We start from the raw sequence: 26,897 nt of genomic DNA on the forward strand, positions 1-26,897 counted from the left end.
TATAGAAAGGAAAAAACCCACTCCAATTCTCACAGTCCAGTATAACCACATTCAGCATCTTGGTGTGCTGCCTATCAGTCTTGTCGGCAATGTTCTAAAAATGTAATTGAGGCAATTCCCTGGTGGTCCAGTGGTTAGGGCTCTGTGCTTTCACTGCACGGGGCGTAGCTTCAATGCCTGATCAGGGAATTAAGATCCACTTCATGGTATGGCCAAATCAACAAATATTTAAAAACCTCACTCGATTTAAAAAAAAAATGTAATTGAGACTCCATACTGTATGACTTTTATAAGCTTTTTCCCATTTCTCTGTGTCTTTAAAAAAAGCTGTGAAAACTTCATTTCCAAGTGTTATTAGATACTATTTTATAGACTGCTAGCTTTCTGACATGAGCAGCATTTCCTATTCTTATCAATAACTAATGTAGCGAGGATGCTTGTGAATCTTTACCCTCTCCCGCCTTTTTATCCCTTGAGATTTGTAGAAATGGAACTCTTGCATTAAAGGGTCTGTGCAGTATTTTAAATAGACACCTCATTTGGAGACACCTGAGCCTGCTCTGAGAGGGTGGCCCTCGCTCTGCTATGCCTGTTCCTCCGCAGGCGATAAACAGGGAGCACCCCGCCTCTCCTGTTTGCGCTTGGCTGTCTGCCTTGTACTCCTCCCCGGAGCACATGTATTACTCATCTCTGAAGCACGATTTGGGGAGCAGGTGAGGACAGTGTGGGGAGGCCAAGGGGCACAGGTGAGAAGCACTGGACAGGGAGTCTGGCCTGGGCCCCTGCTCCAGTAGTGCTACCCAGCCTCCATTTCTTCATCTAAAATAAGAGGGACTTCCCTGGTGGTCCAGTGGTTAAGAGCCCACCTTGTAATGCAGGCAACGTGGGTCTGATCCCTGATTGGGGAACTAAGATCCCATATGCCACGGAGCAACTAACCCTGCACACCGCAACTCCTGAATCCACACACCACACAACTACAGCATCCACAAACTGCAACTAAGACCCGAGGCAGCTGAACAGATCAATATTTTAAAAAGTAAAAAAGAGAAGAGTAACCTTGTGAGGCACCAGGCCAGGGAGATGTAGACACTGCAATGTTCCTGGATCCACTGGGCTGGCAGTGTCTCTGGCGTATCAAGTCAGGCAGAAACAGGGCCTGATGAGGAAACACAGGGCTAAGGAAAACACTCTCTCCCCTTTCACTTAAGATCTCCTCAGTGGCTCCTCGGCTGTGGGGTGGGGTGGGGACAGGTGTGGTAAGCGTGACCAGTAGGTTGTACTGGTCAACATAGATTTGCTTCATGTTTCCTAAACAGTCAATTTTTCTCTATGTGGAAGTTTTATCTGTATATATATATAAACTTTATTTTTATTTCAAGTCATTTCTTCAAACTTTCAGATGTAGTTTGAGGGAAATCTTCAAAGATACAAAGGGTTAATGAATGGTTCATAGACTCGCAAAAAAACACTTTGGATGCAAGCTGATTTCTGTATAAATATGGGGCCGATCTTCAGATTGATAGCCTTTCACATCTGCTATTGTCACACTGGCAGGAAATCAATCATATTTACAATTACAGCACTTGGTGTAATTACACATTGTTTTATACATCAGAGCAGGACAATAAAGATTATACAGTGTGAGGTCGATGTACAAGGTATTTCCTTAAACAAACGGACTGGCTTGCATTTTATAGATTACATTCTTAAAAACAAAGCAAACCCCCCAAACAACAATTTTACATAGCATGGAAGCAGCTCAGCCTGATGATTAAACTGCCTGACATCCCACTCAACAACTCCAGCAAAAAGATCCCAACTTTCAATGATCCCAAGTAGAAAACAGTGGTGGCAAGTCTAACCACCATCATTCTAACCTCAAACTGACTGCTTTCAGAGGTTTAACTCTGAACCTTCTAGCAACTCTTATACAAGACAGAATCGTCAACGAGATTGTGTTTTTTCCTCCTTATTTTTTATGTGCAACTGCCTCTGCCTATGACAACATCTTCTCCTGTTTTCCTACCCTTGACTGAGGACAGGCCTGGCCCTGGGCTCCGACCCGCCCTGGGAGCCTCTTGTCAATCACTGAGGTTAGAGCAAGCGGGGATTGTGACCCACTGTGTGTCCTCCGAAGACCCGGAGTCCCTGCCAGACGTCACGGGCTGAGCCTCCCGTCCCGGTGAGGAAGGCGGCTGGGTGGGAGGTGCAGCCGCCGTGTCAGCCAAGCCCTGGGGCACCAGTCCCTGCTGCCACGGGACGAGGGAGGGGACCTGGCTGTGGCCTCTGACGCACAAAGCAGCACCTTGTTTACTAGGGGCGGAAAACAGGAAGTCCGCTTCCCCTTCTCCCCAGAGCTCAGCCGGCAGGGAAGCTGTGAGGGTCCCTTGGAACCTCGGTAGCGTCAGTCACAAGACCTGGGTTTCCAGCCGTCGGACTTCCTTGACCACGAGATCAATGTTAATAATTGGGTTAAAGTACAGGGCCCAGTAAAACAGACAGTTGCAAACAAACTGAGGGATGAGGGGCCAGAACATGGCCACAAAAAGCCCCTGTGTCGACACTTTCCAGAAATGGCTCCACATCCTCTGAGGCACGGTCCTGCAAAAGGAAGAGAGGCGTGTGAGAGGTGAGACCAAGGCGCTCAGACCCTGCCTGGGCCTTTCCCTGCCGCAGAGTCTGGCCGCTGGAGCTGCAGGAGACCCTGCTTCCTGTCCCCTGTGCCCGAGACACACCTTTCCTGACCATGTCACCTTCAACTCCTGGGACGGAGCCTGGAGGGGGCCTCCTCAGGGAAATGTCACCAGGTCCCCTCAGGTGAGGCCTTCCCAGCACTGCCCCAACTCCACCCGCTTCTGCACCAAGTCACACTCGTATGTGTTTAATATAACACAGCATATTCTAACTTGTTTATTTATTTGTGGCGGTGTTGGGTCTTCGTTGCTGCGTGGGCTTTTCTCTAGCTGTGGCGAGCATGGGCTCCTCTCTGTGCAGTGCACAGGCTTCTCACTGCAGTGGCTTCTGGTGTTGCAGAGCACGGGCTTTAGGGCGCACGGGCTTCAGTAGTTGTGGTTCCTGGGGTCTAGATCACAGGCTCAATTGTTGTGGCCCACGGGCTTAGCTGCTCCTGGGCATGTGGGATCTTCCTGGATCAGGGATTGAACTAGTGTCTGCTGCATTGGCGGGCAGATTCTTTACCACTGGGCCACGAGGGAAGCCTCTTTAATTTAATATTAACATAATATTTTCTCTGCTAGGCTGTAGGCCTTCAGGGTATAAACTATTCTCTTGACCAACACATCTGTGCTGTCCAGCAGAGAAGCAGGGGCACAGGAGAGTTTCAATCAACTGGGCATGAATAAGCAGAGTCACTGAATTGAATACATAACGGAGATTCCTGTCAGGTTCTCACTATTCACCTGACGGGTGAGGCCAAGAAGCCTTCGTGTCACGGGCTATTTCAGGCTAAGAGGGTGCAGGCGTGCTGATACGTTTTGTCTGCCTGCCCAGCAACCATCCTGTCTCCTGGAAGCATCTTCTGAGTTTGCCTTTGGGGTGTCTCCCTCCCCTGTTCTCTTCCATGTGGCCCATCTAGGGCTGAAGCCAGCCCCTGGATGGTGGGTGAGTGAATGCTTGTGTCTGGACAAGGGGAGTCCACAAACCCCTGCACAGGTTCAGGGGGCCTGTGACCCAGGCTGGGTCCATCAGGGCAAAGGCATGTGAGCCCGAGGCTTTCACAAGTGCTACAGGGAGAGAAGTGTCTCTTTCCTCTAGGGTTCCTAAGCTGTCGGTCTCTACCTGGAGGGATCAAGGGCCCCCGAACGCAGGAGCTGTTGAGGTGAACAGAGTAGAGCTGTGAGAGGGAGAAAGACAGTTGGCCCTAAGAACAGTGTTCGGGTGTCTGGGTCCAGCCACGCAGGAAGCCATCATGGGCATGTCCCTTGGTACGAAAGCCAACCTAGGTTGGTTTCTGCCACTTGCAACCAAGAGTCCTGACTCAGCGATTGTCTAGTCCAACTTTTTCATTTTACACATTAATCCAGAGAAATGATTACTGCCCCAGTTGGTGGCAGAGCAGGGTAAGAACTCATGCCTACAGAATTCCTCCTCAGATCTCTATGTTCTACCACACTACTTTCCATAAAGCACCCTCTTCTTCTCGCTTGTTTATTCCTCAGTTATTAAACTCCTTCATGTACACCCTACCCTCCAGGAATTATCTGATGTATTACGTGGGGAAAAGGCATCCGGAGGCGCACTTTAACAATGAGCACCATGAGAGCCTCCCCATCCTGAAACAAAGTCGTTTTCCTGTTCACTGCTTAAGCAGTGTTTCTAAACCAGATCGCTGGGTGTCTTATTAGAGTCTGAAAAACACTCCAGAGGACTTCTCCACTTGGCATTTCTTCCCCACTCTCTGTTGCTCCAACCATCTCCAACATAAAAACACACTTACTTCAGTTCACTTCTTGACCAGATCCTCCAGAAGGAGAATAATTCCAGAACCGAGAGTAGCATGGCATTGACGATGAGAAACCGTGACGTCCAGTAATGGACCTCCAGCCAGTCCCAAGCAAACTCAGCAATCAGCTGGTATGGAAGGAAGGAGTACTTGATGAGGAATTCTCGCCACTGCTTCCATGTGGGCTCTCTAAGATCCTTTAGGAGTAAAACACAAGTAAATAAAAGCACATAAAAACAGACACAAAAAATTATGAGGACTGACTTTTACACAAGATATTGTGGTCAGCCCAGAGTTTTATATTTATTAAAACACACACACAGACATACACACCCAACAATCTCAAGTGAGATCTCCATCCATCAACTCACCTTGTAATAACTTATCTTACACTAAATAAATGTTACCAAAGAGACTGAACCTCTTACACTGTTATATGATTGTGGAAGCTCAGAAGAAAAAAAAAAAAAACCTAAGCATGAGATATTAATCAGAAGGTTGAAACGGATAAATATTAACCAGTTTTAAAATGTCTTCAGCACTGCAAGAGCAGCTCAAACAATTTCCCAAATTCAACCTCTCACCTGTGGTGGAATGATCACAGGTCATGGGAAAATTAAACGTGTACCTTTAAAAAGTAATTTTGGGAAAATGAAAAACTTTAATGACAAACTTAGCAGGTAATTTATAACAAGAGTTTTTAAACAACTCATAGGCATTTGGGGCTTTCTTGGTAGCTCAGACTGGTAAAGAATCTGCCTGGAATGTGGGAGACCTGGGTTTGATTCCTGGGTCAGGAAGATTGCTTGCAGAAGGGAATGCCAACCCACTCCAGTATTCTTGCCTGGAGAATCCCTTGGACAGAGGAGCCTGGTGGGCTACAGTCCATGGGGTCGCAAACAGTCCGACACAACCCAGCAACCAACACTTTCACTTTCTTTCAAGCACCCAGAGGCCAGTGAAAGCTGAGCAAGACTGTGTACAATGGAGCAGACACTGAGCATCCCAAGAAAAAAGCCAGCCTGATGAGCAGACAGGGATATAGACAGGGCTTGTTACAATGGCAACTTCAGGGGTTCTCTGTGCTCCCAGTCCAGCAAGGGCAGAGAAGAGCTGAAAACTGGGTAACCGGAGAAACACTGTGCAAAGGGGCTAATGAGCAGGCTTAAAGTGACATCAAGGCTAAAGTCAGTTGGGCAGGCACTTGATCCAAGTGTTTAAAAAAAGGTCTTGGAGATTTGGGAATTCTGTTTCAATATCAGACACAATGATTCCTATACCCATGTGACTTTTGATATAAACAGATCAGAAGGACTGCCCCCAAAAGTACCAATGTAAAGGGCATTACTCTCCAGTGACATAGAGAATCACTCTGAGTCAGTGCAATCAACTATTCTGAAGGAATACAAGAGAGCCGTGGTGGGTAACCAGCCCTGCCAAAGGCCTGGTGGTCAGCTAACAGGATGACTGCCATCCGTGAGCAGGATGGTGGCTTCCTATTCTGAGGCCCACAGGACATACACTAAACCGATTTAGAAGATCCCGTTAAGAGATCCATTACCAAGCTGGAGGGCCCATAAATCTAACCCTTGGGCAATCTGGAACTATGCTACCTTATTTTATAACAGAAGCAATACTGTTTTTTTTTCCGCCCCTCTAAATATTTCAAGTCTAAAGGGTAACCCCTCTTGCTATGCAATGCAGGAAACAACACAGGCTTCTATGAGTGGAGAAGTTCCAGCTCTGTTTTCTTGGTAAGAGCTCTCCTTGCAAAATTCCAATGAAGACTTGTGCTACTTGCTCTTCCCTGCTAGGCTACAGCCACGTATCCAAATCCATTCCATGATGGGCAATTGTGGCGTGATGTCTCTCAACGCCCTCTGCAGACCCACCAGGAGCTTGGATATGATGTCGTCCCCAGAACTGTCTTCTTGCAGAGGACAGATGGTGTGAATGAAGGGCAGGAAGGTGTCGGTGTAGTCAAACAGGTAGAGGTACAGCAGACCGAGGCGCGGGGAGCTCTTGAGGGCGTACAGCAGGAACAGGGACCTCCCGGGGTTCACGGCCTGCAGAGCACAAATATTCATTACAACCACGGCTGCATTCTGCCAACTCACACTCCTTCTGCAGTCTCACGCCCTCTGCCATGTGGTTTGTGCTAACAATGAATGAATGAATGAATTAGAAGAGCAGGCCAAGAAATTCATCTGATGGGCTACATTATATGAAGATCCAGCCTCTCTCCACGGCTGGGGAGAGGCGGGGGGATGAGAAGCAAGGTCCTAGGCACAGTTAGAAGAACACAACCTTTCAGGAAAGTAAATGAGTGAGTGGGTGGGCATGCTCAGTCCTGTCTGATTCTTTGCAACCCCATGGACAGTAGTCCATCAGCCTTCTCCGTTCATGAGATTATCCCAGCAAGAATACTAGAGTGGGTTGCCATTTCCTCCTTCAGGGTACCTTTCTGATCTAGGGATCGAACCTGTGTCTTCTGCATTGGCAGGTGGATTCTTTACCACTGAGCCACATGGGAAACCCCAATTAGTGGGCACCACTTAATAAAAATAATCTGAACTACAGGTCTCATGCACAAAATATCTTGTGTTGCACTGTATATAACAGAGAAAAAGTGAAATCTGTGACTTTTGTCCTGAAGTTACAGCAGATATTTAGCCCAGAATTCATACAGCCATTGAGGAATGCAAAGGAGGAGCTTTGGATAATGCTCACGTTAAAACATTAGGTGAAAAAAGTCAGCACTGTTGAAAGCAGGGCCTGACTGGTTCACAGCTGAGATCCTCTTCTAAAAGATCACCTGGCTCACAAGAGATGTCAATACACATTTGTGTGTGTGTGTGTGTGTGTGTGTGTGTGTGTGTGTGTGTGTGTGTGTGTGCACAATGCATGCTCAGTCGCTCAATCTTGTCCTACTTTTTTGCAATTCCATGGACTGTAGCCTGCCAAGCTCGTCTGTCCCTGGGATTTCCCAGACAAGAATACTGGAGTGGGTTGCTATTTCCTTCTCCAGTGGAATCTTTCCAACCCAGGGATCCAACCTGTATCTTCTGCATTGCAGATGGATTCCTTACCACTGAGCCACCTTGGGGAGCCCTATAAACGTAGTTAGAATAATCAAAATGGTTGTTGAGAAGAAACCTCCCATTTAAAGATGTGTTTCAGCCAACAAGTGAAAAAGAAACGAGAGTTATGATATCACCATTTGGCAACCCTTAATGAACGCAGAGTTTTGTTTTTTTTTTATATGAACGCAGAGATTTAAACAATCAATGATCGTGGGACGTTATGAGCCTCCTGATGGAAGAAAAGGTGACACCACAGAGAGACAAATGCCAAAGTTCAAGATGTCAGAAACCACAGGAAAAAACGATCTGGTTTCTACAACAACTAAGTGCAGGGTAATGAAAAGAGGGAGGCAGAATCTACAGACCAAAAGAGATGTAAGAGATGTGTGTGTGTGCGTGCGTGCACGTGTGCTCAGTCATGTCTGACTCTTTGCAACCCCATGGACTGTAACCCGCCAGGCTCCTGTGTCCATGGAACTTTCCAGGCAAGAATACTGGAGTGGGTTGGCCATTTCCTTCTCCAGGGGATCTTTCCACCCAGGGATCGAACCCATGTCTCTTGCATCTTTGACATGACAACCAACATACAACCCAATATGCAGTTCAATACCAGAAAACCAAACAACCCAATCAAAAAGTCAGAAGAAGACCTAAACAGACATTTCTCCAAAGAAGACATACAGATGGCTAATACACACATGAAAAGATGCTCAACACTGCTCATTATTAGAGAAAAGCAAATTAAAACTATCACCTCACACATCAGAATGGCCATCAGCAAAAAATCTACAAACAATAAATGGTAAAGAGGGTGTGGGGAAAAGGAAACCCTCTTGCACTTTGGTGGGAATGTAAATTGATACAGCCACTGTGTAAGATAGTGTGGAGAGTCCTTACAAAACTAGGAATAAAACTACTATATGACCCAACAATCCCACTACTGGGCATATACCCTGAGGAAACCATAATTGAAAGAGACACATGTACCCCAATGTTCACTACAGCACTACTGACAATAGCCAGGACACGGCAGCGACCTAAACGTCTAGTGCCGGATGAATGGATAAAGGTTGTGGTACGTATGTACAATATTACTCAGCTATCATGCAACAGTAATTCAAAAAAATACAGACATCCAGAGCCTATTACATAGAGTGAGGTCAGAAAGAGAAAAACAAGTATCATACATTAATGCGTATAAATTCAATCTAGAAAGATGGTACTGATGAGTCTATTTGCAGGGCAGCAACAGGGATGCAGACACAGGGAAGAGACTTGTGGACACAGCGGGGGAAGGAGAGAGAGACAAATTGGAAGACTAACATTGAAACATACACATTACCATGTGCTAAATAAGATAGCCAGTGGGAATTGGCTGTGTGATGCAGGGAGCTCAAGCTGGGGGCTCTGTGACAACCTACAGGGGAGGGATGGGGTGGGAGATGGGAGGGAGGTTCAAGAGGGAGGTGACATTTGTATACCTATTGCTGATTCATGTTGATGTATGGCGGAATCTAACCCAATATTGTAAAGCAATTATCCTCCAATTAAAAAAGAAAAGAATCCAGAAGACCTGAATAGACATTTTTCCAAAGGAGACATAGAGATGGCCGACATGCATGTGAAAAGGCACATCAACATCGCTAATTATCAGAAAAATGGAAATCAAAATCACAATGAGATATCACATCAACCTGTCAGAAAAACCAACATCAAAAAGATAACAAATGCTGGAGAGGGCGTGGAGACAAGGGAAGCCTTGTACATTGTTGGTGGGAATTTATATTGCTGCAGCCACTGTGGAAAACAGTATGGAGGTGCCTCAAAAATCTAAAAATAGTCCTTCTATACGATCCAGCAATTGCACTCCTTGGAATATATCTGAAGAAAAAACATTAATTCAGAAAGAAATAGACACCAATGCTCATAACAGCATTATTTTTGGTTGCTAACCTACGGAAACAGCCTAAGTATCCATCAGCAGACGAATGGGTAAAGATGATGTTAATGATATAATATATATGGAATGGAATACTGCTCTTCCGTAAGAATGAAATTTTGCCATTTTCAACAACTTGGATGGACCTGGGGGTATTATGCTTAGTGAAATTAAGTCAGATGCAGGAAACAAATACATATATTTTGACTTATATGTGGAATCTAAAAAATAAAACAAACAAATGACTATAAGAAAACAGAAACCAACTCACAGGTTTAGAGAAACAACAAGTGGTTACCAAGGGGGACAAGGAAGTGGGGAGGGGCAAGATAGGGGTAGGAGATTAAGAGGTACAAAGAACTACATATAAAGGAAGTCAGCCCAAGAACATATTGTAGAGCACAGGCAATATAGCTGATATTTTAATAATTTTAAGTGGGGTATAATCTACAAAAATACTGAATCACTATGTTGTACACCTGAAACTAATATTGTAAATCACTTTTCCTCAATTAAAAAAAAAAGATATAACAACCAAATGTGGACTCTACTTGGACCCTGGCTGGAACAAGTCAACTGGGGAAAAAAAAAATATGGGATATTTGTATACTGATAGATTGTTTGATAACATCAGAGGATTATTCATTCTGGGGTGTACACTGTGATATTTTAGTTTTGTTTTTTTTAAACAGTCTTTACTTTTTAGAGATTCAGTGAAATATTTACTTCTGAAATAGAACTATCAGATTTTCAAGATAATCAGGAGTAGTAGGAATAGGTATTACTGTGAAATAAACATAGCCACGAGTTACTGTCTTATGGGCGGATGGTAGTTTTGTACTATTATCTTGCTTTTTTATGTATTCGAAATTTTCCATAGTAAAAGTTCAAAAAGTCTAACTTCCGAAAAATATATCTTTATATCTTAACTTAGGTGAGACACAGAAATATGGAAGTAGTTCTTCACTTTAAAGCAGCTTTTCCCAATCTTTTTTGCATTATTACCTCTTAAGGATTCTTTTGAAGACTTTCTCATAAACCTGCCCCTGCCCCAGAAAATGTTAATACCACAGAAATACTGTGTATTTGTTTATGTACTATGGTCTCTGGAGGCACAAGTCATTGCAATACGTAACGCTCTTCACCCCTCCAGAACCAATGGCCATGGGGGCAAAACCGCTCTTTTCAGTGTGCGCTCTCTAAAAGAACACAGGTCCCAGAAACGGGGCCTGACGACGTGCAGCCCCACTGTGGTAAGGACGAGAGAAGGGACGAGGACCGGGTTAATGTTTGTAGGTCTGGGGTCAGCTGGGCCAAAATATCCCAACTCTGGGCTCCTCTCTATCAGATGAGGAGGATGAACCAACCTCCCAGTGAGGGGATCATGATGGCAGGGCTACAGAGGGGAGCGAGGTGTCTCTCTCAAGTCGGCCCAGAACAGTGGCACTCAGGAGCAGCTACACTCGGACTCCAGGGTCAAGGGAGTCCTGTCACACAGCCTGTAGTGTGGGCTAAGTCACGTCAGTCGTGTCTGACTCTTTGAGACCCCATGGACTGTAGCCTGCCAGGCTCCTCTGTCCGTGGGATTCTCCAGGCAAGACTATTGGAGTGGGCTGCCATGCCCTCCTCCAGGGGATCTCCCCAACCCAGGGATGGAACCTGTGTCTCCTACATCTCAGGCTTTGGCAGGCAGGTTCTTCTAGCACCACTGGGAAGCCTATATGCACAACATCAAATGACCACCCTTGAGGAGATCTGAAGGAACAAGATTCTGCTTGCCTTTTATACCAGGACGAGAATCCCAATCCCGTTCACTCCAGTTAATATTAAGTTTACTCTGACAGACTCTAAATAGAGGGTCATAGGACCCAGAAAGGTTCTGTCAGATATTAAAATCCACCACAGAACTAATATTGGCTACAAAAAATCCAGAGTTTGACTGCATTAACAAAACTAATAATTTATGACAAAAGAGAAGTAGGGATTTAAAAAAAAAATTGACAAAGGAACAACAGTAAAAAAAAAAAAAAAAAAAACCATAGTAAAACAATAAATCTTCTATCTTAGGACCCCTATCCCCATTCTTCAAAAAATTTGAAACTAGTGTTTTTCAGTTTTAAAGTAATACAGGCACACACTGCTATATTCAAAATGGGGAACCAACAAGGACCTACTTATGGCACACGGAACTCTGCTCAATGCTGTGTGCCAGCCCAGAGCGCAGGGGGGTTTGGGGGAGGATGGATACATGTGTTGTGAAGGGCTGAGTCCCTTTGCTGTTGGCCTGAGACTACTGCAACATTGTTCATGGGCTATTCCCCGATACAAAATATAAAGTTTAAAGTTTGAAAAAAAAAATAAAGTAATACATGCACATAATAAACACAATCTTCTTTTTCAAATGGCACAGAATTGAATTGAATGACAAATACAATTCAGCCTTTGGTCCATGTTGCAACCCCGAGATGAGAACATTGTTAGCAGTCTGCGTATCCTTCCAGAGATTCTCTATGATCCACACAAACATGAAGGTTTTCTAACGTGCTTTTTGTTTTCCGTTAACAATACCACTTGGGCGTCCTTTCTGGTTGGCGCACCCCAGGTCACCTCCTCCTTTGTAGTGGCCACAAGCGGGGCTGAGCTGTATTTACTCAACTCGCTCCTAACAATGGGCACTGAGGTGGTTTTCCATGTGCGACTGCCAGTGATACTGGCGTCAACCTCTTGTTTAATGGTTTCTGTGACTCAAATGTACAGCTCTCACTGATTCTCTGAGGTCACTGGCTGAGAAGGAAAAGGGACCAGGAGGACCAGGATCGTGCTGGCATCCCCAGTGTGTCCTGCAGGAGCCACAAGTCACTGCAACACACGCCTCATTTCACCCCTCAAGAACCAATGGCGAGGAGCCCAGGAGGCAGGCTGGTGGGTCAGACCACTATGCTGCCTGTGCGCTCAATGCAAAGAAGTGAAATGAAGATCAGAGAGTAAGTACCGCTTAAATTTGAATAGTTTAGTGACAAACTGCTCTCCAAAGAGACAGCGCCAATTTAGGATCCGCAAATATGAGTGCCTCTTTGCTCGTGTTATGATCAAATGTTCTCATCCTTAACAATGTCAGAGTTGAGGATAACACAGGGGGTTGTCTCAGTTTGTACTAGAATTATCAGTGAGCATTAACCCCACCCCTAATCGACTTAACTGGTTATTTGTATTTAATTTTCTCCATGATGTCTTGTTTAGGGTACAGGTCTGTGTATTTCAGATATTCTATGACTAATAAAAAATAGAGTGTTCCTCTTATAGTATGGTACTCCCTACACTCTCCCTGTAAAAGAGAACGAGGTACCCAGCGAAGAACAATTTATCAGACTCGAGTAAAGTTGATGACGTGCATTACTTGCGACCTGGTAATCCCATTCCTCAGTGTACAGCACTGAGAAGAAAGAGTGGCCATCAACGGGAGAGTGGACAGATGGTCACGCTGGTGAACAGGGGCCAGAGAGAAAAGCTACTTGCAGAAGCATCAGCTTACTTCATGCCTTTTAGGTGAAGGTTCAAAATCTAGAATGTTGTTCCTACTGCTGTGGAGACACACTGGTGCATAACACAAGTAGGAGAGCAGGCCCAGGAAGGATCCAGTTTGACAGGGGCTTCAGTTGTGTCTGCCATGTCTGCGAGCAGTGGGCAGACAGATAACTGCTATCTCATTCTCAATACTTTTTTTTTCCATTGAAGAAACAGAATGTTCACCTTATATTCCCAGAGGTTCTGGGGGGGCTTCACACCCAGGGCTTTCACGCGCTCCAGCTCCATGAGGATGGCTCTTCGGTGGCTGCTGCTTTCTATGGTATACGGTGCCTTAGAAAATTCTTCCTCTGTCAGAGTTAAAAGCAACCTGGGGGGATAAGGGTGGAAGCAAACTTTTCAGTCAGAATCCACCTTATCAACACAAATACACACTTTGGGCTTGAGGTAAGGCACCTAACACATGAAGTAAGAAGACTAACAGCAAACAAGTGAAAGCTTAACATTTGCCAGGGACTCTCTGAAAACGCTTTGCTATACTGTTACTGACCCATCTACCAATTCTGCAAGGTAGGTGGTATCATGTCCATTCTGTGGGTGAGAAAACTGGCTTAGATAAAAAAATGACTCACCCAAGGCACACTCAGGAGGACCATTTTGCTCCTACTCTTGATCTTTCAGCTATGCGCTCTGACCTTACTGTTTTTCAAAGTATATGTGTATGTGTGTGTTTGTGTATGTGTATAGGGAAAAAAATACCTAGAAGGAAATCCAATGAAATACCATGATAATTAGAGTAGCTGTTTGGGGGTAGTGATTAAAGATGCCAGCAGATACATTATCTGTTCCCTTTCATCAGAAAATGTGAAATCACCGCCAGTGATTCCTCATTAAAGTACCCCATAGAGGTTTATTCTCCTTCACTCAGCAATGCCAGTTTAGGAAGCTCTCCTCTGGAAGGAAGACAGTTATGCAAAGTACATTGTATTATTAAGGCAGAGAATTCCAGGAGGGAGCAGGGTGAGGTGGGAGGTGGTGCTACTCTTTACAAAAAGCAGAGTGGGAGCATTTTGCTTCCTCAGTAGAGAGTCAAGTGTTGAAAGTTCAGTTCAAGGGGAAAAACAGAGCAGGGTGGGAGGTGGGGTACCAGGCAGGTTACCTGGGGACACCATGTAGACAGCCTAGCAGTGAGGACCACGTGTCTGATTCAAATGGGTTAGAGAGCAGTGGCCTGGTGGTCTAAGTACATCCCTATGTGATCCCTCCAAAGAAGGGAGGGACCCAGTAAAAATGGACAGGGCTCAGGAAGGGGCAGGGAGCTTTGCTGATGGGCAGAAGCAGCCTGCCCCATCGCTCGGCAATGAGTGAGTTCCGCAAACTAATGGCTTCCTCCATTTGCACCAATGCAGTTTGGTACTATCTGGAGCAGAAAAAAAAGGACCACCACAAATGTGTTCGTGGAGGTCGATTAACAGACTCTAGCATATACATATACATATCAACACACACATATACATATGTATATATATACATATAAACACAGGTCTGCTTAGAACAATCATATTTTCCATTTAAATAAATAATCCACAGTCCTATGTGTAGAACTGTATAAACATCGAAAAAAATCTGGACAGCTGTCCAGCAAGTGGTTTTTTCCTCAAGAGCAGGATGATGAAGGTATTTCATTTCTAATGTCCTATAGTTCCACATTATTATTTTGAAATAAATCAACATGTTACCCTTATAATTGGGAAGCAACAATTAAGATGTCAACCAATGACATAAAATGGGATGGCTGCTTTAGAAACGTTTAATGGTTCGCTAAAAGGTAAGCACAGAGTTACCTTATGACCCAGCAATTCCGCTCCAAGAGTATTGAGTATTGAAAATACAAGTCCACACAAAAACCTTTATACAAGTGATCACAGCAGCAGTGTTCCTAACAGCCCCCAAATGGAATCAATCCAAATGTCCATCAACTGAAGAACGAATGAAGGAAGGACGGAAATACTCTGAACAGGCAAATCCAGGAGACAGAAAGTAGAATGGCGCTCGCCGGGGGCTGAGAGAGGGGAAAATGAGGACTGACTGCCTTGGGCAGGAGCTTTCTTTTTTGGGGTGATGAGAATGTTCTAAAGCCAGACTGTGGCCATGGCTGCACATATCTGCAAATATATTAAAAACCATGGATTATACACTTCAAATGGGTGAGTTTCAGGGTATGCGGACAGTATCTCAAAACCAGTTTCAGAACTATCAGTGATGCAGCGGCAGATTTTGCTCCTCACCTTCCGTTTACTCTTTCAGATAAAAACCTGTCTCTGTAGAGGGAGGCCCAAGGGCCTAGCTGCTCCAGCCAGAGCACAACTTCCTCCGCTGTCCATCTGGCCACGGCCTTGTGGACCAGGAGGTGCCGCTCGGATTCCCTGCTGCTCCAGTGGTACACCAGAAGGACCACCTGGGGAAAAGCGACAAGGACCTTATTGCACAGAAAGATCAGAGATGCCAGCTTCCGAATACGCGAGCGTGGGGCCGGGGAGGGAAGATGCTGGGCTGGGAGGAAACGATGCCAAGTCTGTCGACATGGAAGCCAGGCCACACCACTGCCAACAGGGAGCTGAGGAGCACGACCCTCAGTGGGCTCACCTCTGCTGATTTTCGGGTTGTTGTCGGGGAACAGACAGAAATGGGACTCACTACAAGGCATCTGGGAGCACTGCACCCTCGACCCCATCAATTTGGCCAATGTGACTGATTCATGTGCCTTTGCTATTGGAAAATTTGTTAACAATAAGATTTTCGTAGCATGGATAGAACTTCAAAAGAAAGAAGAGTCTCTAAGGTTTGAAGTTAGTAAAGTGCTGTGCTCAAGACATGGCCTCGGTTCCAGCCCTAACACCTTTCTACGCCAGTTTCCTCCTGTCTAGAGCAGGAATAATGATGGTGTCTATTGCATAGGCTGTGAAGATGAAATGGGACAAAATTAACAGTTACTGGGTTCTGAATACCGGACTCTGTAGATACGTGTATAGGCAACATCCCAGGTTCCAACTTACACAGTGAATTACCATGTGCGATCACTTAGGAGTATTTCAACAGAACTGACTTCAGTGAAAACCGTGGGACATCCACTTACTGCCACCCCAGTTAAAGCTGTGAGCACTCCGGAGTAGAAACCCCCTCCCCTATGCTGGTTCCCTCGGCCTGTGTGGGGAGCTGAAGGCGTGTGATCATTCCCAAACTTCTGAAAGGCTGCAAGACTCTGGACTATGTCGTTATTCTGCTGAATGTCTTCAAATCGCATTCTAATGGCATCAGGAAATAATTTTTCAACGGCGTCCCTATGAAGAAAAGAGAGAGAGAAAAAAAAGACAGTTAACTAAATACACTTAAAATGTTTTAGAGGACAAAATAACACTGATGTCAACATTTAATAATATACCAAGGATTTCCCTGCTTGTCCAGTGGTTAAGAATCCACCTTCCAATGCGGGGGATGTAAGTTTGAGACGGGGAACCAAGATCCCATAAGCTATGGGGCCACTAAGCCCAGGCCCCACAACTAGTGAGCCCACATGTCCCAACGAAGACCTGATGCAGCCAAAAGTAAATAGATATTTTTAAAAATACATATACCAGGATTCAGAAGGAATGGACAAGAAGGTTGGTTATGGCCCTATTGCTAACAACAACAAATCAAAAACATCTACATGTCCATGCTCCCACTGGAAGTAGCTAAACAAAACACAGCATATTTCTACAGAGGAACAATACCTCGTTTTAAAAATAAGTTTACTGGATATCACTGGGTATCAAGATAAATAAATTTAATTCAAACATACTGTTTGAATGAAATAGGAAACTGTGGAAACACAGACTGTACACAACTGACTTAAGAAAATGTTTGCATTTCCTGTTGGCACATAAATATATAAAAGTATCATAACTGAAACTACTCTGAGAAAAAGGAAGAACTGTAAGATGGGGGGAGGCGGGGTCGAAGGGGTCTTTATCAGCAACGATCTGATTATTAAAAATTAATTCATAAAAAAAGAAAAAAGGTGAGTTCAGTTGTAAAAGTTAGACCAACCATCAGGCCATGCTATAGGGCTCTTTATGTTCAATTATACACAACTTGAGAACTCCCCCGCCACCCTCCAAAGAAAACCCTTCTTCAATTTAAGATTAACCTGCATATAAACCAAGATTGACAGGTCAGAGCAAAGTGTTTGAAAATACACTTCCTGTGAAAAAGAGAATGCTGGATTAATGTTTTAACCTTCCTGGTACTCTGTTGATAAGAGAGAAGGCAACAGAAAGGATTTTAGCCTCATAGACCTCCCAGGAACAGGATGAACATTATGAATAGAAAAAGGAAAAAACCCACCATCTAAAGGTCTTATCTGCTGTGTGATGCCACACATGAGAAACTCTATGAATGTGGTAAGTGCAACAGAGTTTAGAAGGGATTATGAAAATCAGCATCATACTAGTTATTCAGAATCATACAGTTAGACCACTTCCTCTATTCTAGGGTGTTCTCAGTGAACACAAATCAGTCAGAAGTATTATGCACCAAGGGTTACAGAAAACGGTCTGGTAACCAGTTTCTTTCTTTCCTTCATTTATAATAAATAATAAACATATCACGGTCACCTGTGAGGAAGGGAATCAGGACTGGCAGGCCTTTGAGTCCCCTGACTCACATGCCAGCAGGCCAAGAGTGACCCCGAGGCAGTGGGCTCCACGTCTCTGGCCTTTCCAGACGTGGCTGCTCCCATTAAGAGAAACCACGCTGTACAAGCCCAGTGAGCTACCCGTATGGACTTGAGCATTACCTGAGGAGAATATTGACTTTGGGGAAACCTTCCCATTTTTCTCTGCATTCTGGACACTCTGTTTTCTTCGAAGAGGCCCACCACAGAGCTAGGCAGTGCCGGCAGAAGCTGTGCCCACAGTTCAAGGTGGTGGGGTTAACCAGGATGTCGTAACAGCAGTGGCAGGAGAATTCATTAATGGAAATCTGAGGGCTGGTGCTCTCGAGTGGCTCATTTTTCTCAAGGCTTGCTGCATCCAGATCATTCTGCGGAGACTCCTCCATCTCTTAGCAAATTCTGGAATCCATAGACTTAGAAAATTACAGACTCAGCAGACCGATGCAAGATGACATTAAATCTAGGGGAAAAAGAGAGACAAACAAGAGAAATAGGTCAAATAATTTAGCAGGTGTTTGAGATGACACATATTCTATTAAAGTTCTGATTTTTAAATGTGACAAACTTGGTTTCTAAAAATTTACATTTCGTAAACCACATAAACATCACTAAATTTTTCGACTTACTGTCACACTTTCGAAAATTAGGTAAAGCTAAAGAGTGCAAAGGAAAGTTCAATGGGCTTGGGTGGGGAGAGGCTGGAGAATTCTAGATCCTTCCCTGCTAACGTCCTTGAAAGATTTAATTTCTCTGGCCTCAGTTTTCTCAATGAAATCTGTGACATCCTTTCAATGTACAAACTTTAAATAAACCAGATTCTTGGCCCACTAAAATGTCTCGAGTTGGCAATAACAGATGCACTTCATATAAACAACAGATATTATCCAAACGAATCTGCCTTCCCCTGAGGTAATTATTTAACATCTGACTTCAGAGGCTCCCATAGGGACGGTACCTGGAAGAGAGGCCTGGTTCTCTGAGATGCCCTATGCCAGGCCTACTCGCCTGGGCCTAAACATCCCTCCTCTCTCCCCAGATCAACCCAAACATGCACATCCTGCCTACTGGATCCCACTAGTTTGGTGTCACAGAAACATGCTAATGTCACTAATAAGCTAATGGCAAAGGACCATTCTCTTCTCATTCTTATCTGGGTCTTAAGGGATTTTTATTGAGAAGCAGTATGATGAGGGCATGGAGTTAGAAGTTCAACTCTCCATCTCTGGGACTAAGGTACCTGGGCTCTCCCAGCCGTATTTCCTCAACTTCACAGTGTCTTACGAGGGTTGTGCTGTGGTAAGCTGCTTCAGTCTTATCCCACACTTTGCAACCCCATGGACTGTAGCCCACCAGGCTCCTCTGTCCATGGGGTTCTCCAGGCAAGAATACTGGAGTGGGTTGCCATTTCCTTCTCCAGGGGATCTTTTCAACTTCAGAGACTGAATCCATGTCTCTTATGTCTCCTGCATTGGCAGGTGGGTTCTTTACCACTACTGCCATCTAGGAAGCCCTTGTGAGGGTTAGAGATGGTGAACTAGGGTGGTGGATGGTGTAAACAGGGGCGAAAGAAATTATTATTCATATTGCTACTGGAATTAGCATGCACAGACACTGGTGGGATGTTTCTCAATCTATTATTACAGGAAAGAAAGTAAGTTGCTGTCGATCACCCACACTGGTCTCACAGAGAAGGACTCTTCACAGGCACAGTGGTTGAGAACACAGGTCCCAGGGCTGGGCTGCCTGCGTTCTTACCCCGCTCTGCCCTCTGGATTTGAGTCTCAGGTCTCTCATCTATTAATAGGGGTGGTAATAGGGGCTTCCCTGGTGGCTCAGTGGTAAAGGATTGTCTGCAATGCAGGAGATGTAGGTTCGATCCTTGGGACAGGAAGATCCCCTAGAGAAGGAAATGGCAACTCAATCCAGGATTCTTGCCTGGGAAATTCCATGGACAGAGGAGCCAGGTGGGCTAAAATCCATGGGGTCACAGAGTCAGACACGACTTAGCAACTAAACAACAATAAACAACAATAGTGTTTAGCTCATTGGGAGGTTTTGAGAGTTAGGTAAGAGAATGCAATGGAAGTGCCTGGCATGCTGTAAGCAGACCTTAAATGCTAACAACTTCTCTGATTTTCAGGGAATTGTATCACTTTTTACAGGGCACAAATTTTAAATTAAGCATGATAACACTATTCTAAACAAGAAAATCTATAAACACAAGAATACAAACCATGGCCACTGTTTGGTGGTCTGCTGCCCGTCTGATCCGCTACAGCTTCCTGAATCCCTAAGAAACAATTCCATCCGAGAAGTACGCTCAGCAAATCAATGAGATGCACTGAAAGCTGCAATGCCTACAGTCAGCATTGGTCAACAGAAAGGGCCCAGTTCTTCTCCATGACAACGCCCAGCAACCAATGCTTCAAAAGTTGAACAAATTGCGCTACAAACTTCTATCTCATTGACCATATTCACCTGAGCTCTTGCCAACCGATTACGGCTTCTTCAAGCATCTCAACAACTTTTTGTAGGGAAAACGTTTCCACAAACCAGCAGGAGGCAAAAAATGCTTTCAAAGAGCTTGTCAAATCCTGAAGCACAGATTTTTATGCTATAGGAATAAACACAGTTATTGCTTGTTGGCAAAATTGGTGTTGATTGTAACGGTTCCTATTTTGATTAATAATGATGCATTTGAGCCTAGTTATAATGATTTAAAATTCACAACTTTAATTAAACCACAATTACGTTTGCACCAACCTAATGTTAGTAGGCTATGGTCTTTCCAGTAGTCATATATGGATGTGAGAGCTGGACCATAAAGGCAGAGAGCTGAAGAGTTGATGCTTTTGAACTGTGGTGTTGGAGAAGACTCTTGAGAGTCCCTTGGACAGCAAGGAGATCAAACCAGTCAATCCTAAAAGAAATCAACTGTGAATACCTTTTGGAAGAACTGATGCTGAAGCTGAAGCTCCAATACTTTGGCCACCTGATGCAAACAGCTGACTCACTGGAAAAGACCCTGATGGAAAAACTGAGGGAAGCAGAGAGGGGAGTGACAGAGGATGAGATGGTTGGATGGCATCACTGATTTAATGGACACGAACTTGGGCAAACTCCACGAGATGGTGAGGAACAGGGAAGCCTGGCATGCTACAGTCCATGGGGTCGAGAAGAATTAGACATGACTTGGTGACAGAACAACATTAGTAGTTGCTTTGTTGGGTGGGAAGAGGATGATTTTTTTGGTTTTGGTTTTCTGTATTTACTAAGCTGTTCTTAATGAAAATGAGGTTATAACTGCAAAAATAGAGAAAATCATAAAAATAAACCACATTTGCTGATTATTTGTATTTTTTAAAAAACTAACTGAATTTTACTTATTTTTGGCTGCACTGGGTCTGCATTGCTGTGTTTGGGCTTCTCCTAGCTGTGGCAAGAGAGGACTTCCTCGTGCAGTGTGCAGGCTTCTCCCTGTGGTAGCTTCTCTTGTTGCCAAACTCAGGCTCAAGCTTGGCAGGTATTGTGAGTTTCAGTAGTTGAGGTTCACAGGCTCAAGCTGCCCTGTGGCATGTGGAATCTTCCCAAACCAAGATCGAACCGGTGTCCCCTGCATTGGCAGGCAGATTCTTAACCACTGGACAAGGAAGTCTTATCTGTATTTTTAAGAAACATTTAAACATTTTCTGCTTTCCTCTGGGAAGTCTCTTCAAATTACTTGAGAGAGCTCATATATACAGGTTTTCAGAGAAAGGAATCATGATTTTGTTAAAGCAATTCCTTTATTTGTCCAATACTAATTAAACAACTACCATGTGGACAGAGTTATCCCAGGAAATAATCACTGGACCATTTTGAGCTACTGAGCATCACCAAGGAGCTGGGCACTGGTGGGCACTTGAAGTGCATTCACGAGCACATCGACATTCACTGTCGGAGGCAGGATACAGAGGCTTCTGGTGAGGGCTGCACAGGGGTGAGAAGAGATGGGCCTGATCGGGGTGCTGTCCTTGGTGCTTCCTGGGGAGCAGTGAGTGACACACCTGGAGATACAGGTCTGATACAGAGTCCTGTGTTCCATGCCTGGTTCATGACAGGTGGGCAGATGAGGGCACATAAAGGTTCTGGAGGCAAATGAAATCAGTAAAGCTGTGCTTGAGGAGTGGGCTTCCCTGGTAGTCCAGCTGGTAAAGAATCCACCTGCAATGCAGGAGACCCTGGTTAGATTCCTGGGTCGGGCAGATCCGCTGGAGAAGGGAGAGGCCACTCGTTCCAGTGTTTGAGGATGATAAATCTCATCAGGAAGGTGGGCTGGGCTGGGACAAGGCAGAAGGGAGGTGCTGTTACTTCTGCGACTATGGTGACAAACATGAAAATGCAAAGACAGAGATCAATCTATGAAGAGATATTACAAGAGCTGTTTCTGAGCTTTGGTGACTAGAGAGAACGATCAAAGAGGTTGTCTAGGTGCTAGAACTGGGGAAGTAGGTGGGTCTGCTGATAGAAATGGGTCACGGCAGGGACTTCCCTCGTGGTCCTGTGGTTAACATTCTGCACTCCTGATGCAGAGGGCCCCGGTTTGATTCCTGGTCAGGGAACTAGATTCCACATGCTCCAACTAAGAGCCTGCATGCTGCAACTAAAGCTCTGGCACAATTGAATAAATAATTAAAAAAAAAAAAAAATGAGTCCCTGTAAACTAATGGGGCCCAGCTTGAAAAGAAGGTAAGTCGAATTTTGGAAAAGTTGAGTTTGAGGTGATGACAAAATTTCTGCCTAGTGAGCATGGGGAGATATGAAACTGTGGTTGTGAGGTTAGGGTGAGGCCAAGTGTATGGATCTCGAAGTCATTTGAAATGGCAACATATATGGAAATAAATTTCTCCAACCTTTTAAAACTAGAATGTACCAATAATTCTTAGTTTATCAGATCTGAAAGTTATTTCTCATGAGAGAAAATAAGGTAACAAAAGTGTATTTTAAAAGTCATGTTTGGAAAAGCTGAAGTGGCCACTAACTCTGTTTTTTAATTGTCTTCAACAAACTAGAAACTGCACGGACTTTGATTACTTCTTAGGAATTCTGCTCATTTCATTTTACCCTAAATTGAAAAACTGCAAGTTAACAGAGAAAGGGTGCACAACTTAACTGAATTCAACTGATCTTTTCTGCTATTTTTATATAAGTATTTGGGTTTTTTTCCATTAAAGAAAGCAACAGGAAAGCAAAAGGAGGAAAGCGCCTCCTAGGTGATGAAAATGTAGCTCAGATACTAAAGTTCCAAGCTGTGGCCTTTTGACTTGGATAAACACACCCTCCTGCACTGCAAAGGCCTCTTTTGAGGATGTTTATGACGATTCTCTACCAACTCGGCAGACACAGCAAGGGGCTTGAACTGAGAGCAGCTTTGCTGGCTGAGTTCCTTCACGGGGAAGCATGTGTTAGACGCACCCACAGCCTGCTGCTCTTCCTGTCGCGGTCTCAGAGGAGTCTGGGGCATGTGGTTAGGACAGGGCGAAAAGCATTCCAGCCCCACTCCCAGTGCCCTGCCCATACGGAGACACTTAGGTTTGTGCTTAATCACTGCACGACAAGACCAGTGTTGATTACCTTGCTCAAAACGAATGGGAAAAATGCCTGAGTTGGAAAAGCCTGCAAAACTGCAAACAGAGACAAGTTAAAAACAACTGCCTGGATACCACAGAATTGAAGACCTCTGCTCTGAGTCACTCTGAAGAGCTGCGGTTTCTGACAGTTGAAGCTGGCTCTTCAGCTGACGTCTGTGTCGGTTCTTCAGGGGGTCAGGGCACACTCTGAAATCATGGGCCAAGTTTGTGTTTGTCTACACAAGTGTTTTCCTGAAGAAAATCTAGGTTTTTATTTACTCTCTTGGGGCTTCTCGGGTAGCACTAGGGGAAAAGAACCCTCCTGCCAGTGCAGGAGACATGGGTTCCATCCTTGGGTCAGGAAGATCCCCTGGAGAAGGAAATGGCAACCCACTCTAGTAGTGTCTGGAGGGCTACAGTCCATGGGGTCGCAGAGTCAGATATGACTGTAGCGACTCAGCATGCATACATAGCATGCAAAGCGGACCTTATCTGGACCAAGATCCAGATAAGGCTAAGAACCACTGATTATCCAGAGAGATAAGGGCTTTATTAATGTAACCCCCGCTGCTCCCCAGTGACCCAGCATTCCTGTCAAGAGCAGCCATCCTCCTCGACCTGGCAGTTTCAACAGTGGCACCATCTGTTCTTTTTTTTCTTCCGGCCGCATAGCATGTGGGATGGCCAGGGATCGAATCTGTACTGGAAGTGCAGAGTCTTAACCACTGGACCACCGAGTCCCAACATCTAGTCTTCAGACAGGCAATTTTCACGAGGTGCTTCTCTTTCTCCTTCCCCTTCCCCACTTTCTATTGAATTTGATGCCAGCATTTAAAACAATCTGATGTCAAAGAAAAATCCAGATTCCTGGCTGCTTCTGAAAATTCAGAAGATCTGGCACCCCTAGGCGCTCCTTTTGTGTGTTAAGAATCCACTGAAGCTGTGTATCTGAGCAGCTGCCCGCTTCAGAGGGAGCTGCAATCGTCACCCAGCTGGTTTCCTTACGTCCATCAGCTGCCAGATTTCAGTTGATATTTATGTTTTTCATAACTTGTTCCGTAAGGTGCTGCCTTCTGGGTCCAGCATGAGAGTGTGACATTTCTAGGCTGACTGGCCTTTTAGGCTAGAAAGCTTCTGGAGATCTATGGGCTTATAATTTTTCTCTTTCTCTGCTGTTGGGTGGTTACTTATTGCAGGAAGGTGGTTACTTATGAGGTTTTCCTCACATTTTTCTACGTTACCCCTTCTATTCTGCTTTAGACTCAGAGGTGCAGGAGATTCCGTGTGTGAATGGCTGTGCATGAGGGCAGGCTGCTAAGTCGCGTCAGTCGTGTCCAACTCTGTGCGACCCCATAGACAGAAGCCCACCAGGCTCCTCTGTCCCCAGGATTCTCCAGGCAAGAGCACTGGAGTGGGTTGCCATTTCCTTCTCCAATGCATGAAAGTGAGAAGTGAAAGTGAAGTCGCTCAGTCGTGTCTGACTCTTAGCGGCTCCATGGACTGTAGCCTACCAGGCTCCTCTGTCCATGGGATTTCCCAGGCAAGAGTACTGGAGTGGGGTGCCACTGCCTTCTCCGATGAGGGCAGGGGTCAAGTTTAAAAATCCTAAGCTGGCTTTATTCTCATTATATCCTCACAGACCTAGCACCTATTTATCAAATATTTCAGTAGAGGCCTTTAAAACACTTAATTTTTTGGAGGTCTTACCTATTCCTGGTTCTGAGGGACAGAGTAATACACCTCAGTTTTAAAATCAGAAGACAGATTCTGATTCCCGGCTTCACTACCAGCCATGAGATCAAAGGCAAATTATTCATCCTCCCCAAGGCTCACATCACCAGACATAAGCAAAGGGGTTACTGCTGCTGATCAAACAGGACTGGCCTCAGAATTAAGAGGACAGCACACAGGAAGCGCTCATGGTCCCGTCTTCTGCATCACGTTCCAGCGGGTGACATGTGTCAATCCATACAAGTGAAGAATTGCTGAGGTGGTGGCTTTCCCGCCCATGCCATATAACCAACTTACTCTACCATGTAACTTGTATTTATTAAAATGACCACACGTGCTTTTATTGCAAGAGACATGGATGTTTTTTAAATTTTATATTACGTTTTTGGCTGCATCTCACAGCATGTGGGATCTTAGTTCCCCAATGAGGGATTGAACCTGTGCCCTCCGCAGTGGAAGCACCCAGTCCTAACCACTGGCATGCCCGGGAATTCTCTACCCTGTAACTTTTTAACACCTGGAGAGACACGACTTCCTGAGTAGCACATCATCTCTAAAGTTGCCATGTCAAGAAATGGCATAAAATCTTAGAAAGCATTAATATGTGAAATATGACATGAATATAAGCACATGAACCAACTGCACAGCTGACATTTTCTAAAATGTTCATGGGTGAGGTCTGTTGGCACAACGGATAGGAAACGATAGCTAGAAGATAATCATCACAAGATATCTATCACCCCAAAGCTATGCATGTTCTCCCCAAGAAATACCTAACTGACAGGGTGCAACTGTCTGAAAATCCATGGTGGGAGAAAAAGAGCTGGGACACATATAATGTCCCAACGATTCTATGATTCTACGTAACTAAAGACCCTGGAATCAATTTGGCTATTCCATCCCTGGAAGGCAAGTTGTTTGCCAAGTGCTTATCTATGGATTTATCCAGAGGCCTACTCTCCAGGAGGAAGCAGGGGCCCTGCCATAGCCTGCTTCATTCTTCAGTCCCTCAACTCACACTTAAGAAAATTAATATAATGACTTTTATTGAGTTTATTGAAGTAGAATGCATTAATTTTCAGTTTAAGAATTTTTATACCTTAGCTTCTAAAGACCTCACTATGTGATGACTGTTAATTCTTCAGAAAGCGAAATTATCAAGCTGCTTAGTTCAGTGAAATTATGGTTCTACTTCTTCACTCAACAAAACACTGGCTGTGACCATAATACATACCGAACATTTTAGGAATAAGTCTTTGAAGAGCTAATGTATTGGGATTCCAGCCTGAAAAATGTGATCTCAACTATTTCTTAGCAGAGATGTTGGCTGCAAGAATACAATGATTTTGGCTTTAGATTGGTCTCTAGTTAGGTTATTTCTCCCCATTACATACTGCCCAACAACAGAGAATAATGACGATTGCCAATATTGATTGAGCCCTTATATAATGTGAGAGGTATAATAATCTTACGGGATAATTATTACTATCATCTCCATTTTACTGACGAGAAACTGGAGACCTAACTGGTATAGGACAGAGTCCGGTTTTTGTTTTGTTTTTTCAAACAACACAAATTTCTTTTCTTTCTTACTTTTTCTGTTTTTTGGCTGCACGGTGGAGCATGTGGGATCCTAGCTCCCCGACCAGGGATCAAACCCATGCCTCCTGCAGTGGAAGCCAGGGAATTCCAGGTCAGGTTTTAAATCACAGTCTCATGTAAAGCCTGTCCTCGTACACTACGCCAGTCTAAGCCACAACATAGAGGCGCCCCTGCGAAACTGACAAATTCAAACCAGAATCTGACACTGCTGCATTTCGGAATGAGAACT

At 44.6% G+C, this 26,897-nt stretch overlaps 1 protein-coding gene across 5 annotated transcripts in view; it reads right to left on the minus strand.

Annotated features, from left to right (window-relative positions):
• Window positions 1-1,337: 1,337 nt before the first annotated feature.
• Window positions 1,338-26,897, minus strand: part of BFAR (bifunctional apoptosis regulator) — a 31,823-nt gene continuing 6,263 nt past the window's right edge. Inside the window, exons 2-10 of one of the 5 annotated variants that reach the window (XM_070363182.1) lie at window positions 20,490-20,646; window positions 20,205-20,340; window positions 17,850-18,186; window positions 16,149-16,353; window positions 15,301-15,470; window positions 13,238-13,382; window positions 6,358-6,531; window positions 4,460-4,662; window positions 1,338-2,604 (exon numbers count right to left, since the gene is read on the minus strand). In XM_070363182.1, the coding sequence (XP_070219283.1) occupies window positions 2,412-2,604; window positions 4,460-4,662; window positions 6,358-6,531; window positions 13,238-13,382; window positions 15,301-15,470; window positions 16,149-16,353; window positions 17,850-18,112 (1,353 nt within the window). In that variant the 5' untranslated portion in view covers window positions 18,113-18,186; window positions 20,205-20,340; window positions 20,490-20,646 and the 3' untranslated portion in view covers window positions 1,338-2,411. Of the gene's footprint in view, window positions 2,605-4,459; window positions 4,663-6,357; window positions 6,532-13,237; window positions 13,383-15,300; window positions 15,471-16,148; window positions 16,354-17,849; window positions 18,187-19,959; window positions 20,017-20,204; window positions 20,341-20,489; window positions 20,647-26,897 lie in introns of those variants that run through there. The other 4 variants (XM_070363184.1, XM_070363181.1, XM_070363183.1 and 1 more) reach the window with 4 other exon arrangements.

The sequence above is a fragment of the Bos mutus genome, chromosome 25 (assembly GCF_027580195.1).
Source record: "Bos mutus isolate GX-2022 chromosome 25, NWIPB_WYAK_1.1, whole genome shotgun sequence".
Lineage (NCBI taxonomy): Eukaryota > Metazoa > Chordata > Mammalia > Artiodactyla > Bovidae > Bos > Bos mutus.